Below are 15,796 nucleotides of genomic sequence, written 5' to 3' on the forward strand. Positions count from 1 at the left end.
CTAGTTCCGTTTTGAACCCCATTATAGTTTTGGCCTTCACAACATCCCCTGGCAACGAGTTCCACAGGTTGACTGTGTGTTTTATTTTTTATTATGTATTGTTTTATACCTATCTGAAAAGAAAGGTAAAACAGACTCCCTAGAGCTGGGGTGATCGTGACAAGTTGGCCATTGCTTTCAGCTGTCAGGTTAAATGAATGAAGTGTCTGATAAAAAGTCCCTGTAAACACTGGGGTAGATTATCTTGGGGCAGCCTCTTTGGTTGTTTCAAAGTTCTGGTCAGAATCTGAGGGAGGAGAGATATCCCAAAGATATAGCACTGAATTAACACAAATTTCTTCTCTCCTGTGTTGTCTATTCTGGATATATGGACAGAAACTGGGGCAGTATGCCTTGTTTTATAAACCCAGTCTTAGCATTGTGCACATATGTATTGAGTCATATGGAACTATGACTGGTCGTAATACTTTTTACTGTAATTCTTTATCTTTGTGGCTCAGTGAGAGACTTAAAGAAAGTAGCATTGTGGTGGCAATATCTTTAGAGAACTCCACTTCTAAGTAAATAACCTATTTTTACTTAGTTTGCTTGGACTGATTCTTCTGTCCTCAGTGACATCGTAATCATTTTCTCAGGAACCAATTTTGGTGTTATAAAGTATGACCTCAACTGGAGAATAAGCAGTAGAAGCAGTTTAGAAACAACAATTCTTTAAACCAGAGTTAGGATGCTGTCTTGGTCCAAATGATGAATTCCTAGTAATAAATTAGGAAGAGAAAATAGAAGATGCAGTGTTTTTCACGTGGCATCAGCCAGTCCTTAGACATATTTGCATATAAGAATTTAACATTCAGCGTTCTGTAATAGAATGGTAATGCTGGAACATTCATCATTAGTCCTTTAGTTTGTGCAGTAAGCATGTAAAATTCAGTATGCTTTACTTGCCTGAGACTCATGTCTTAATTCATCTTGTGCTAAGTGGCAGAAAATATTTTCTATACAAAGATCGAGGATCCCTGCTGACGGAGTTTAGTTGCTCCATTTATTACGTTGAGTGGAATGGCTGGTTTGATATACCTTTTAAGTCAGTGTAATGCTGATACATTTTGAAAGGAAATGATTTAAAGATTTTAACTGTATGTTGTTATCTGAATTGTAACAATGCTCACAGCATTGTTTCTTCCTGAGGGAATAACTGAATTTGAAAAAAGGTTATAAACACATAGAAATGTTTCGTGTGTGCTTATGGAGAAAAGAAAAAAAGTTAGCTGAACAGGTGGAGGTAGGCTGGAGCGCACAGGAGAGAGTGAGCAGGGCCTCTGCTGCATGCTGCACCCTTTTTGGAAGCCATTCTGCCCTTGTCCCATGGGGTCTGGTCTCCAGGAATATGAGGGAATGGGAAGGGGCAGGGTCTGGAAGCAGCTGTTACACCTGCAGCTCTCCCCTAGTCACCTCTGCTCTGAGCATAATTAAAATGTGCTATTCACCTGCATTAGCCTTTGGGAGGGAGGTGTTGCATAGCCATGTTCATTGTAAGGGTATCTGAGTATAGATTCTCCTGTGGAAAATATCTGCTATCTGGTGTGACCATAGTGAAGAAAAACGATCTTCAGAAGTATTTTTATGAGCTGCTGGGGTCATAATCTCTGGCCATAGTGATACAGCAGCATGCCTATAGTATGTGGGGGAACTCCATCATAGGCAAGGGAATCATCCCAAATATGCCTCCAAGTGTATGATGAAGTTTTAACAACGGGCTCCTATGAGCCCCTGAGAGACCCCTCCAGTATAGTATTATCCCAGCCACGTCAATGGGATTACTTGTGTATTCAGCTTGCTTCTGTAGGGGGAACAGCATCTGCATCCCCATGTCTGTCTCCTCCGCTTTGAACAGTCCTAGTTGAAAAATATCAGACAATATTTAATATAATATATATAGACATTAAATATTGTATTTTGACATCAAAACAGAGTTTTTGCCTTATTGAAATTAAACAGCTCAATAGTTCTGTATCGAAATTTTTCAACATTTTTGTTTCACAAGGACTTTTGAAATTTTGGCTTTTCATTTAGATTTTGGATGAAAAAAAATTGAAATGTTGTAATTTCCTTTGGAATGGAAATTTTGTTTTCTAGCCAGCTCCAGTTATCAGTATGCTGCCATGTTACCGTGTGCTTTATTAGCTCCAGTCTTGTAGAAAATTGTCTCCAGAAGCAAAGTTTTAATCAGGGAAGCATGAACTTCACAGCATGGACTTCACAATGGCACCATTTAAAAGTGAATATATTACACACATATCCATAAAGAATAGATGATGATGTCGTGTAGCATTATTTTCTATTAATATCCTTCTCCCTCATTTCCAGCTAATTACTCACATACAGGCCAAATTGTGAATGGCCCATTACAGTTGGCCCATGGTATACAAAATTGCAGTACTTGTGCACAGAGGCTACTCCATGCTAACAACTCCTGGGGCACAAGCCACCAGAAAAGGGGTAAGGCAATGGCCCCATCCCCCTCAGCAATGGCTCAGACTCCTAAAGAGTGATGCAGGGAGCATGCTTTCTCTGTGAATCAGGGAGCTCTGGGAGTCATTATACTTCTCTGAGCGTAGTGTGACTCCATACAACTTCAAACAGAGGGCAATAAATAGCTGCCACAATCATGCCCTAAATAGAAAAGGCAGCTAATTTTTGTAGATTCAATTTTTGATTTCAGTGAGAGCTATGCAGAAGACATTATAAAAAGTAGATGAGTTATATGGTCAACACAAATAGAGAGTGGCTCCATAAATGGCTTCCTCATTATGCCTTTTCAAGATGGTCAGTGCTTTGGAAAAGAGCCTTAATCTATATTTGTGTAATAATACACAGATTCAAAACTAGCTCTTCTACCACAAGGAAGGAGATAATATTATTATTTTATAACATAGGTATTTAGTTGGTGACCTGAGAAGTTTAAAGATAACCCGCAAATATAAACAACTATAAAGATTAGGGTTTTGAGGCTAAGAGACACATTCAGTACATAATTAATTTAAATTAAAAAAATCTTCTAAATATTGTAATATTCTTCTCTGTACCGCTGGATGCTCCCCTTCCAAGTAATATTTCAGTGTCCATGCTGTGACTTTACACAAGCCACAGGACCCTGTGGGAGCAAAGAGGCAGCCTTCAAAGGTTAGGTAAACTCAAATATTCTGCAAAAATGAATGAATAACTTTTAGGTTTTATTTAAAAATGAAAACTGTCCCAAATTGCTTATTTTTGCGGAAAGTAATCTCTGTAAGACAAGTCCATGTTCCCAAGGAGTTCTATGTAGTGCAGGTGGCAGTGAAGGGACAGTCTTCTCAACTTTCTTTGTATACTACTTATACTACTCATATAATAGTGCTACCATGTTCCCAGAACTGTTGGATCTCTCTCTAGCAGAGATGGGCTGGGAAGGTAGAGCTCAGATAACACTTTGGAGATAACATTAGTGTTAAGCTATGGTTCAGGTTTTGGATTAGAGGCAAAATCAGGGCTAGGATTTGGATTAGATAGTGCCAAATTCTCATGAGCAAATTTTGGTCCACAACAGGACCAGAAATCTCCTGGGATCAGATGTCCTTACAAGATTTCTTACATCTTGGGACGAGGTTTCAGCCTCATCCAAACTGAATCTGAAACACTATTACCTTTTGGGGATTTTTTTATTAATGCTGAATCAAAACCATAAGTGTAGGTTCAGATCCAGGGGTTCAGATTTGAAACCCCAGAAATTCTGAAGGTTCAGATTGGAGGTACTGGTTTTAGTCCATCCCTAATCTCTGCTGATCCGGGTATGGAAAAATGTCATCTGCTAAGAAAATGTTAACAAGTCTTGTGACAGAGTTGTGTATATATATATATACACACACCATTCTAAAACCCAAAAGATATCCTTGGAAACCCGCTAAAGTTAATTTCTCTATCTTTTATGTTCTCGAACAATTTTTGTTGCTGGATAGTGGAAAATTTTAGGGTTTCTACTAGATGACCTTGACAATCACATTAAGAGGCCATCTCCAAAAACATGATCTTGTATATCCTGTCATTAGTTGGACTTTTTTAGTGCTGTGCAAACGATGACGTCTTGGAGGCAACCGGTGAGGTCAATGCCAGAATTATAGCCTGGCTGGTGATATCTTTATGTACTTTCTTCGAGCTTCTTAGGGTTAGCCATCCAATTTGTTTTCATAAAGGTATTTTTTTAATACACAGATATTCTATCAGTTATGCAGGATAGGAAATCTGTGAAGAGCGTACATATTTCATTTTTTGCACTTGTTTCCTGATAAAAAATTGTTGTTTTTAAAAAAAAGAAAATTATTTATTTTTATATCTAAAGTGAACGCCTCACTCTAGTTGAATCAAGAAACCTCCCCAGTCAAGGCTGTGCATCATTGCAACCCTCCCTGGCCATGGACAGCTGGATGGGATTGCAGTAAAAGGCCATCATGGCTCCTCCTAGCTTGATGTTGAAATAGATCAACAATAACCATTAACAATACAAACAACAATAGATGTTGTTTCACAGCAACTTATTCTTTAGAGATTCACCTTTAGAACCTGTCAGAAAATTTCATGTGGGAATTTTCCGATTTTTCCAAATGGAAACATTTTGCTGAGATGGTTCAATTAAATGAAGTTCCAATAACGCACTGCCTGGTTTTCTGCCAGCTTTCCTGCCTGGTTCCTTGGCAGCCCACTTGCTGGACTGCCTTGGAGGCAGGGACTGGAGGACTTCCAGGATCTTCTGTTCTGGGGCAGCCCACCAGGTAGACTGCCTCAGAGGTGGAGTTCCATTCCTTTTCAAGGAGAATTTCAAAATTTTAGATTTTTTTTTTCCAAATCAGAAGGTGCAAGAACATTGTAATAGACAATTATGGAGTAACTTGTCTACTAGGTTACTCACCCCCATCAGTTAGTAATGGCTTATATCCTGAAGCATGAAGGCTTATCTCTTGTCTAAAAGGCACAGGATGTTTGATGCATCTTGCCAGTAAAATACATTTAGAGGAGCTTGGAACTTGTACAATATACAGTATCTCTAAAATACATTTGAAATTTTAGGCAGCATTCCCATCTCTAATGGAATGGAGGGTACATTGTTATTTTTATCTCTACTGTACACTATTTCTGCTTACGATTAAACCTTCTTCAGAGTTACTAACCATACATAATACAGCTGCTGAGTAGTGTTGCTGCACTTCAGCATGCTGTATGTAGCTGTATTTCAGTGATGGAATTGGAGCTGGGCAAACACTGCAAAAATATTTTCCTTAAATAACTCTGCACTTTCAGAGAACTGTTTGCAGTCCATCCAGAGGGGCAAAAAGGTTGAAGAAATATAAATAATGAATAAATTTGATGAAATCATTGTGCTGTTGCTGAAAAAGGGGCTCAATTCATTGCATAAATTATTCAGAGTGAATTATTTGTTTGGCTCTGGTTGATATATACTGAATGGGGCAAATTCTGCTAATTTCTGGAGTTATTCCATTGACTTTTAATGGTTACAAATTCTACTCAGAGTTTATGGTCTAATTAAGAGAGATTAAACAAGTGAGTGTGACAATTGGAGAGAAGGAGGAAAGAGAAGAAAGGAATGTATAGATTTATTGCAGGTGAAGATTGAGAACTGCTGTTAGTCTCTCACTTTCATGAGCTTTAAATTCGTTCACTTAAAAAAAGAAAATGAATGGAAAAATTGTACATCATGTACCAAAAGGCTGTTCCGTTTAATTAGAATATTGCAGGTAAGATAAAGCCTGATAGACTAATGAGATAACATGGGCTATGTAGAATTGAGTCTGATGGTAACAGTTACATACTTGTTTATTTATTCAAGGATCAAACAAATGAGCAATGTGTCAGCAAGAAATTGCTTAGTATTTAGAAAAAAATGTAGTATTTAATGGCTTCAGGAACACTGCATGTTTCTAAAATGCCAAATCAGTTTGTAGAGATTAAAAGCCTTCTGGGCATGTCATGATCTCTTTGTAAGATTCACAGCATCACATAGTCCAAGTTGTAAGTAACAAGAAATTTGGCAAAGTATAATTATTTTTAATCAGGGTTCCATAAATAATAAAGATGTTCTGTTTAAAGAAAAGAAGTTAAGAACTCTAATAAGTCTATTTAATCAATTTGCAGTGTAAAAGCATTCCAGTCTCCTGTATAGGCAGTACTTAGCCAGAGGGCTAAATTCGGCTGTTGGGCCTATAATGAGGATCTCAGATAAACAGGCTTCTTTTTTTCCACAAGAATGTGCCCTTTCATCAGTCACATCTTTCAAATCATAAGATGAAAACGTACAAGTTAGTTGGATTTAATCAGGCATATTTGGTAACCTTTTTGTATTTTTTGACCTGTGAGATGATATATGGATTTGGGGCTCTCTCTGAGTAGGTGATATGCTATATGAATAAGCTATTGAATCAGACATGTTTATTGTAGGAGAAGCTAGTAGCATAGCCTGTAGTTAAGGTTACCTAACCCTTTCCAGTATAAGACCCTGTTTTTCAGTTGCTTGTTACTTTGCCAAACTTTAACTATTTGGATTAAAACTTTCTATATCTGGTGTCTGCATTGGGATTCATTTTTTCTGGACAGCTTCAGCATCCAAAGTTTTCAGGGGATGAGTCAGGGTTTCCATGGAAAATAGTTTGTGATCTTGTAATTAAGGACTATATCATAATGCACATGTGCAAGGGGCCAAATTAAGGTTGCATAGGCAAGTTTAATTCTGACATTTCAAAATTTTTGAGATTTTGACTTTGTAACCTTAATATTCTTTTATTACAGTTTTTAATGAAAATGCAGCTATTAGTATGATTATTTGATTATGTATTGCCTTATGTTGTTTTATATTTATCTGGTCACAATTGGTTATATTTTTGTACTTGTATTTTAAACTTTGTAAAATGTTAATACAAAGGATATAAAAAAATACAAGAAACATTTTCAAACCGATTACAGAATCAAATATCTATCTGAAATACTCTACACAAAATGCATAATCTGATCTGAAAGAATTAGAAAACAAAGCTTTCTCACATTTTACTTATCTATCAACCCCAATGTCCAGTGTGTAGATCCCACCCCTTGAAGATTATAGAAGCTGTTATTTTGAAGACTTTTGGGTGCCAAAACTCCCTCCGTAAAAGGCATATAACCTACATTCTATATCTGTGAATGTCCTCTCCTAAGCCCAATGAAGCATGTACACCTGGCTCCTTGGCACTAACAGAATGGAAACTAAACATTTAAACATGCTCCAGTTAAAATGTTTTGATAACTTTTCTGATCTTCTGAAATCCATCCAGAAGGAACTCAGTTTTTAGTGAAGATAAAACTCTGGGCTTTCAGCAACAAAAGCACAAATCCTTACCACTTGTGCTAAAGTGATAAACTTTACCATCAGTTCTTACCATTGGAGCTATAATGGTAAATTTACTTCACTAACTGCTGGAGAGCAGCAGGCTATTATTTTCTATGTGGGCCAGCTGCTAGAGGGACATATGTCCCCATGCCCTTAACCAGTGTATTACATGTACTAACAGATGTAATCCACCTTCATGTTCCCATAGAAGGGATCTGAACTAGTCAGCAGTTAAGATTGGCATTGCCTTTTTCCTCTTTTTCCACAAGGACCTGATTTTCTGCTCCCTGTGGATCTGAGTGGCAACATTAGGGGCCTAGAGGAAAAAAGGATCTTTTATCTCACCATCTGTTGCCAGGTTCCAAAGGGTATTTAAATGACTGAGACTGGCCTGAGCCTCACACATTCCAAACTTGAACCCTCAGCTTAGTCCTCTGAGCAATCACGAAACCACCCTTTGTATTCATTGCAGTAGAGACCTTTGTCTTAAAGTTTATCAGTTTGTACCAACAACAGTTCCTGACTTTGTGGAAACACACTTCGACATTCTACTTGAAACAAGACCTTTCACTACCTTCACTTTCTTGGAAATGCATGATGTCAAGTGGAAGTTTCATTCCTAAGATGTTAGAAGAATGATTAAGTACTAGCTCAAAAGGATAAAACCTTCCAGAAAATGAGGATGATTTTTGTTCTCTATGGCAGGCACAGAAGTCTCAAAGTCTCTAAAGCTGGCATATTTGAGTGGGTCAAGTTCTGATATAAATAGACTGGATAAATAGAAATCGTATAATTAAGATATGCTCTACAAGATACATAGCAACAACGTGCACATCTCATGTAGAAACCTTCAAGACCAAATTTTCATTAAGAAAGTTAAAGTATGATTTGTTGGATCCTGAAAGCTTTAGTGTCCTACTAATTCTCTCTCTCTACCTTCCCTGCCCGATGTTGTTCTACTACTGAATGGTCGTGTGGCCTAGGGGGAATAGAGTACAGGACTGGAATTCATAAGTCCATGGGTTCTCTTCCTGATGCTAACTGGCCTGTTGGATGACTTTGCCATTCTGTACCTCAGGGTTCTCTTCTGTAAGATGGGGATAATGGTACTGACTTCCTTTGTAAAGCACTTTTGTGATCTACTGATGAAAAGAGCTATAGAAGAGCAAACTATTGTTTATTATTAATTCCCAGTAGCTGTTCAGATCCAAGACAGTGTCACCTCATCTACCTGGTGGAGGACAAATTACCTAGCAGCCATCTAGATTGATGGATGAGTATAGTATGAGACATATATAGTAACAAAACTGTCCTATACAAAAGGAGTGCTTTTATAAATCATAATAATGTATTAAATGTAAGTTGGCTAACTGTACCAAATATACAGAATATTATTCTTAAGCACTACATGTTGAAACTAAGTCCCAGATCCACAAAGATATTTATATGCCTAATTTCCATTGAAATGAATGAAAACTAGGAGCCTATACTTTTGCAGGTCTGGGCCTAAATTCCATGCGTACATTTGCGTACAGTTATAGACATGTAAGTTGGGTGCAATTTTCTTGTTGAAAATTTCACTCATCTGTGAACATAATGGAATGGATATTGTCCAGTTGTCTAATGTGATGAAGGACTGCACCTACAGCATTGCAAAACTTGCTTTTGAATGTGGAGTGTCACAAGCTAACATCCTGGGCTCTAGATTCAAAAGGAATGTAGGTATGATGGCACTGAGCATTACCATGCCTAACTGTTAGGTGCTTAGAAAATTACTGGGATTCACAAAGCCTGAGTTTGGCGCATAGACTGCCCATACAGTGAACAGGGAGATATAGGCACCTCAGAATAGGATTCCAAAAGCCAGCATGCTATGTGGCTCCTTGCGTAAACTAGCCAATGGGAGATGCTAAAGTAAGGGGTATGTACTAATTCCTGCTCTTGTCTTGGAGATAGTTGCTTAAATCTGGGCTGCTGGGAGGCCCCACATTCTGCATGGGATTCTCAGATGCAAACCCTCTCTTGGCATTAGGTGTCCATGACATTTTAGCAAGAAGGCTGGCAGGGGTTGGGGAGGAAGACCTCCCTCAGAACTTTTAGCCCAGTGATTAAGGTACTCATCTAGATGCTGGAGACCTCTGGTTCATGTCCTCCTCTGCATCTGATCAGACAAAGGGATTTGAACTGGGATCTGAACCCCTGGGCTATAGGATAGTCTGATGTGGGGAATCCCTCAGTCTCTCCTGTTGTGCCTGTGTTCCTGTTGTGTGTGTTCCATTGTGGATAACTCATGAAAGCATATTGGGTGAGAGAAGAGAGTGTGCATGTAAGCGTGAGAATGAGTCTATAGTCTGGTGGTTGGAGCATTCATGTGGGGGATCCAGCTCCTCTCCTCTAATGACTTATGTTTTTAATTATTTAGCCACTGTGGAAAAGCTTCAACGGGAGAAACTGGGGGAGTCCCCTCATTAAAACATCCTAGAGCCCAGTGACTTGGGCATTCACGTGAGAGGTGGCAGATCCCAGTTCAAATGCCTTCTCCCCCTGAGGTAGAGTGGGTGGTCTCCCACATTCAATGTGAGTACCCTAACCGGTGGTCTAAAAGTTATAAGGGAGATGCTCCTTCTCTCCTCCCACCAGCTGCTGCTTTGGGTAAGCTCGCCTATAGGGGCCCCATCCGGTGGGCAAGCTCTGAACACCCTTTCTACATTGGGTCTGGCAGGCAAGAGAGACGGAAGGACACCTATCTTCTCCTGGTTCATGCATCACACTGGGGCTTAGGCATCCAAACTTCTGGCATGGGACTGCAGTGTACACGCTCAGAGGAAGAACCGTAGGTGCCTAGGCAACTTGCACTGCAAAAATATAGTCTCTGGGCATTTTTAGGCCCCTACAGGTTTTGGAAGTGGCTGAGTGAGGGTTTTGTGAATTCTAGTGGGGCCTGTTTCTGGAATTTAGACACCTAAGTGGCAGGTAGGTGCCTATGTCCTTTGGTGAATCAATCCCCAATTTCCTGTTCTGCAGCATATTTTTTAAATATAAAGAATTATTGAAAAGCATGTTTATTACTAATGCATGACTTAGCATGATCTGATGTATTGTTTTTCTCTTGTATTTTTGTAGCCATCATGTATGTAATGGGAGCACTTGGTCCTGCCGCAGGTTATTTACTAGGAGGAGTTCTTATTGGTTTTTATGTTGATCCTAGAACAACTGTTTATATTGACCAGAGTGACCCTCGATTCATTGGAAACTGGTAAGAATCAACTGTTTTTCAACACTGACTATGAGTTATTAGTGGTACAGGTCCCAATCATTCGTTGGGAAATATGAGATATCTCGACTGCCTGTTGAAATATGTAGAAAGAAAGCCAGGAGAGAGACCGTAGCTAACAGTTACTGGATCGCCGTAGGATTCAGCAGTACAGACCTAGCAGGCAGGAAAGGTTTGCTATTGACAGACACAAACACATACTATTAAATGGATACAATGACACCATCTTCCTACTGCTGCAGGACTCCTTTTGATTGGTGCTCTGCATATGGTACAGGAAAGGTGGGATGAAATACCAGTACTATATAGCACAGCAGCAGCATATCTAGATGTATGGGGTCACTGCTCTCACACCGAGGCAGGATCATGTGGTGATCCAGAGCAGTGCTCTGCCCAGGGAAAAAAAAATAGGATCACTTCAAAACATACAGCCCCATGTGCTCTTATGAATTGTGCAGATGTGAGTAAAATAGGTATTTTTGTATTAGAACATCTTATTGAATAATTTCTTTGTATATTAAAATTAATTATACATTTAACACTGTGCTAAAGACATTCTCCAACCATTAAGTACTGTACTGTTACACCTCTCAGCTCTTGTATCTCATATGACTGAGGGTATGTCTACACTAGAGTTGGAAGGTGTAAATTCCAACTCAAGGAGACATACGTGGGCTAGGTTTGATAGAGCTAGAGCACTAAAAATAGAAGTCTAGTTGCAACAGCATGAGCAGCTAGCTGACCCAAATATGGAGAGGATTGTACTAGCCCCTCCTGCTGCTTGTACCACTCTGACTACACTCTATCTTTAGCAAGCTAACTCAATCCGAGTTAGTGCAGGTATGTCTCAAGCTGGAATTTACACCTTCTAGCTCTAGTACAGACATACTCTTAGTTTGTAACTGGTTGGAACTCACAGAGCTAAAGATACAAATCATTAAAATCATTCACCAACGATTGGTGGGTACTTAGCTGCTGCTGCGGTATAACAGTTGTCATGATTATGGAATATGTCTGGGAACATAATGACTTGGTGAGCATGTGGGATTTGCTTGGAAATGCCACCATGAGCAGTCAGGTTCTGAAGCGAGTGTATCAGGCTTTGGCTGGCCTTCCCAAAGCAGTTCATAAGTCTGACTTGAAATTGTCATGAAGGCCTCAAATAAGTGGTCTTTGAAGATTTTGTAGTCCATTATTTCACCTGGGAGTATACACTTCGCATCTGACCAACTGGTTTCCTTGCTGGTTCAGTTCAGTAGATACTGCAGTATCTTTGAATCATTTTGTTGGTTCATATAAGTTAGAGATGAAGTGGCATGCCTATGTTTTACTGTTGCCAGATCCTTGATGCAGTTCCTCTCTGATTCTCAGCTCCAACTTGGAGGTTTAGATTCATAGATTTATAGATACTAAGGTCAGAAGGGACCATTATGATCATCTAGTCTGACCTCCTGCACAACGCAGGCCACAGAATCTCACCCACCCACTCCTGCGAAAAACCTCACCTATGTCTGAGCTATTGAAGTCCTCAAATTGTGGTTTAAAGACTTCAAGGAGCAGAGAATCCTCCAGCAAGTGACCCGTGCTCCATGCTAGAGAGGAAGGCGAAAAACCTCCAGGGCCTCTTCCAATTTGCCCTGGAGGAAAATTCCTTCCTGACCCCAAATATGGCGATCATCTAAACCCTGAGCATATGGGCAAGATTCACCAGCCAGATACTACAGAAAATTCTTTCCTGGGTAACTCAGATCCCACCCCATCTAATATCCCATCCCAGGCCATTAGGCCTATTTACCATGAATATTTAAAGATCAATTAATTACCAAAATCATGTTATCCCATCATACCATCTCCTCCATAAACTTATCGAATTTACTCTTAAAACCAGATAGATTTTTTTTGCCCCCACTGCTTCCCTTGGAAGGCTATTCCTTCTGGCTCAGGTCAAAGCCTCAGCCAATAGATCAACAACTCTCAAATGTCCTCAGCATCAGTCTTGGACTTCCTGAGATCTATTCTCACTACAAACACTATGTCACCATTTCCAGCAGGCCAAACCAAGTTGGAGCTGTGGTACAACCTGGTTAATACTTTCTGCTATATGACTGTAGCCATATCTTGGGTGTGTATATACCTAATTCTGACAACCCCTTCCTCCACAAATTAGTCTTGAAATTATTCCTTCTCTGGAATGTAGTAAAGCCCTTAGAAGATCCATTCAGGTTTTTTGTTTTATTAGTTTAAATCCAGTGAAATAATGTTCAAGACAATGATCTTTAAATGGCTGTTAGACTGAATTTTCACTGTAGTGGACTAGAAATCCATACTCCTGAGTTCTATGTCAGTCATTCACTGTGTGACCTTGGGCTTAACCAGTCTGTCTTAGTTTTACTATCTACTTACTTCACAGAGGTGTTATCTGGGTTAATTTTGTGATCAAAAAGTGCTTTGAGATATTGAGTAAAAGGCATAAGTGCAAAATATGTTTAATTCTTAGCAATTCTTCAGGGCATGTTGAAGCTTATTTGGCCAGAGATATGTCAGAAATGATAGTGAGCCTCAGATTAGTACTTGTCAAATGATTTGCTGGGCATCCAAATGGGTGTATCTGTACTGTATAGTTTTCCAAAGTGGGGCACCATGTATCCACATTAGGCTGATATGTATTATGAAATCTGTTTTTGAGTTGAGTGGAGATTTACTCTGTCTGCCCTGTAGGTGTATATTTTTAAAGAGAAATTTCTATATTAGTTTTTCTGTGTTATCTATTTGTTGACAGGTATCTTTTTCCCAACTATGTGAAAGAAAGTTTTTTTTTTTCTTATTAATGTTGCATTCCATGCCTGTTGCACTGGAATGTTGTTAATATCCGTTCTCCTTTTTTTCTATAACAGTTTTTTTCATTTCCTATTTCTATTCTGAAACATCCCTAGAACATTTTGGTTTCCAATAGTAGGATCTGTCAAAATTACTTACCCTGGACAAGAGAGAGATATTTTCAGAGGGAAATAATTTTAATAGGCTCTCATTCATCCACCCATTTTACCTACAGAGATGGGGATATTTTGTTATGTCTTTTGTGTTACCATTTTGATGTTAAAAGGAACTGACGTGTAGGGTAAGTATTACATCTATCAGCAGGTATGCTCAAGTCATCCACTGGTGCGGAGGCTTAATGGCTTAAAATATTCAGTTATGAGAATTCCATCCAAGCCACTTGTTGGAAGCATGAACAAAAGAGCAAAGAGGTATTATAATTATAGAATATGAATTACTGGTAAGTAATGTTCCACAGAACAGGCATAGCATGGACAGCAGCACTGAAATGTCTTCCATATTACTTCACCAATGTGCCTTAATTCTGACCTGGTACCACTTTGAGCAAGAGTGTGTTTCTTTCTACATGCCCATTCATTATTTGGTTGATCCGATGAGACTGCCAAAACATGTGCCATTTGTGATGGTGAAATTGGACTAGGTCACCAAAAAGCCATGAGATGGTCACTACTGTTTAGTGCCAAATTTGAACAAAAAATGACATAGAAGTAAAAGGCCAATCCCATATGATCCACCTAGTCCTTCCAGGAACTGCCTAAATCAGTACATAATCCTTAATAAGTAGATTTCCATCTCCAGTCATCTTGATCTGTTCATGGTATTGCAGATTAGCTGTTTTTCACCCCTTAAATACTGATTCAGGAATATTCCTGTTCAGGACCAGAGGCTGGTCTTTGAACTTTGGCTTCACAAGCTTCTTGACATTTGATTAAGTTTAAATAAACTTCTGTCCTGAAGCATTTACTGAAGTAATTTGCTTTCCAACTTATCCACTGTAGAGAAACACTATTGAAAAAGTAGCTGGCAAATTATTATAAGAGTCTGTAAAAGAATTTGGCCAGCTAGTATTAGGCAATTGTTTCTGAGCAATGTGTGTTTGGTTCTTGATTCTGAACCACTAAAATTAATGGGTGTTTTAAAAACGGACTTTAATGGTGCAGGATCATGTGCTCGTTCCTTTGACACATTCATTAGTCCAGTTGCAGGGAGATCCAAAATGTAGCCATCCATGCCACTAACATCTATTTTATGGGGGTCCAGAAATTTCCCCCAAGGAGGGGAGTGTCATTTGGGCAGATTTTATTTGATTGATTTTCATCTCAAAATTCTAAGCATTTTGCAGTCCTTATTTCAAAGGTTTGATATTTTTTTTTCCAAAGTAGCGATACATTTTAAGATAAGGTTGAAGTTTAAGAAGAGTCACATTTGGGACCTGGCAGCCTCAACCGTCTCCCTTGAAGTAATGTACTGTCTGATTGTCTTTCTTTGCTTGTGTTAGAACTGTGAAGTGCCTAAATCCACTTGTCACAGAAACCTAGGGGAAATTATATTAATAATCAAAATAATAATAAGTATGAAGATAATATTGCAGAGTAAATGTAACTATAGGGAGAAAGTGTTGGTTGCCGTGGGTTCTGTTTTTTATTAGAAAAAACAACAACCCTTCCTTTCTTCCTTACAAACATATATTATGCAGAAATGTAATTTGGTTTAGACATTATGAGGTCAACTGAATCCAGTAAGAGCCCTTCTGAGGACATCTACTGTTCTAACTCTTCATCTGAATTTCAGTAGAAATTCATTTTGCTCAGCTTATTGAATTCTGGGTCGTTTTAATACATCTTTGTAAAATGCATTGAATAAGTTTGATCTTCTAATGCTGCCTTTCATTGTCTGTTCCACACAAGAAGTTGAAAGGAATTTCTTCTGCACTGTCTGGATCTTTCCTAGCTTCCATTACTTCTGTTTGACTCTAGTACTTGTTAAGATACCTTTTGAGGTGTGCCCCATATCTTTATCCTTCAAAACACTAAAAAATTTTCTATCTCCTATGTTCTAATTAATGTAAATGTCATTTGCCTATTCATAGATTCATAGATATTTAGGTCAGAAGGGACCTATTCGTTCCTCATTGTTAATATTGAAACTCCTTATCTCTTTAGTCTGTTGTCCAATTCTTTGATATCTATCATGTAAGTACAAGATTACGTACAATGCTGCAGTTGTGTCATCTCTAGCACTTAGTATTTTGCCCACAGACGACTGGTGCCTCA

General features: G+C 38.8%; 1 protein-coding gene across 1 annotated transcript in view; it reads left to right on the plus strand.

Moving 5' to 3' along the window:
- Window positions 1–15,796, plus strand: part of SLCO5A1 (solute carrier organic anion transporter family member 5A1) — a 110,556-nt gene that overhangs the window by 39,366 nt on the left and 55,394 nt on the right. The window contains exon 2 of the mRNA XM_077808974.1: window positions 10,535–10,667. Within this exon, the coding sequence (XP_077665100.1) occupies window positions 10,535–10,667 (133 nt within the window). The remainder of the gene's footprint in view (window positions 1–10,534; window positions 10,668–15,796) is intronic.

The sequence above is a fragment of the Eretmochelys imbricata genome, chromosome 2 (genome assembly GCF_965152235.1).
Source record: "Eretmochelys imbricata isolate rEreImb1 chromosome 2, rEreImb1.hap1, whole genome shotgun sequence".
NCBI lineage: Eukaryota > Metazoa > Chordata > Testudines > Cheloniidae > Eretmochelys > Eretmochelys imbricata.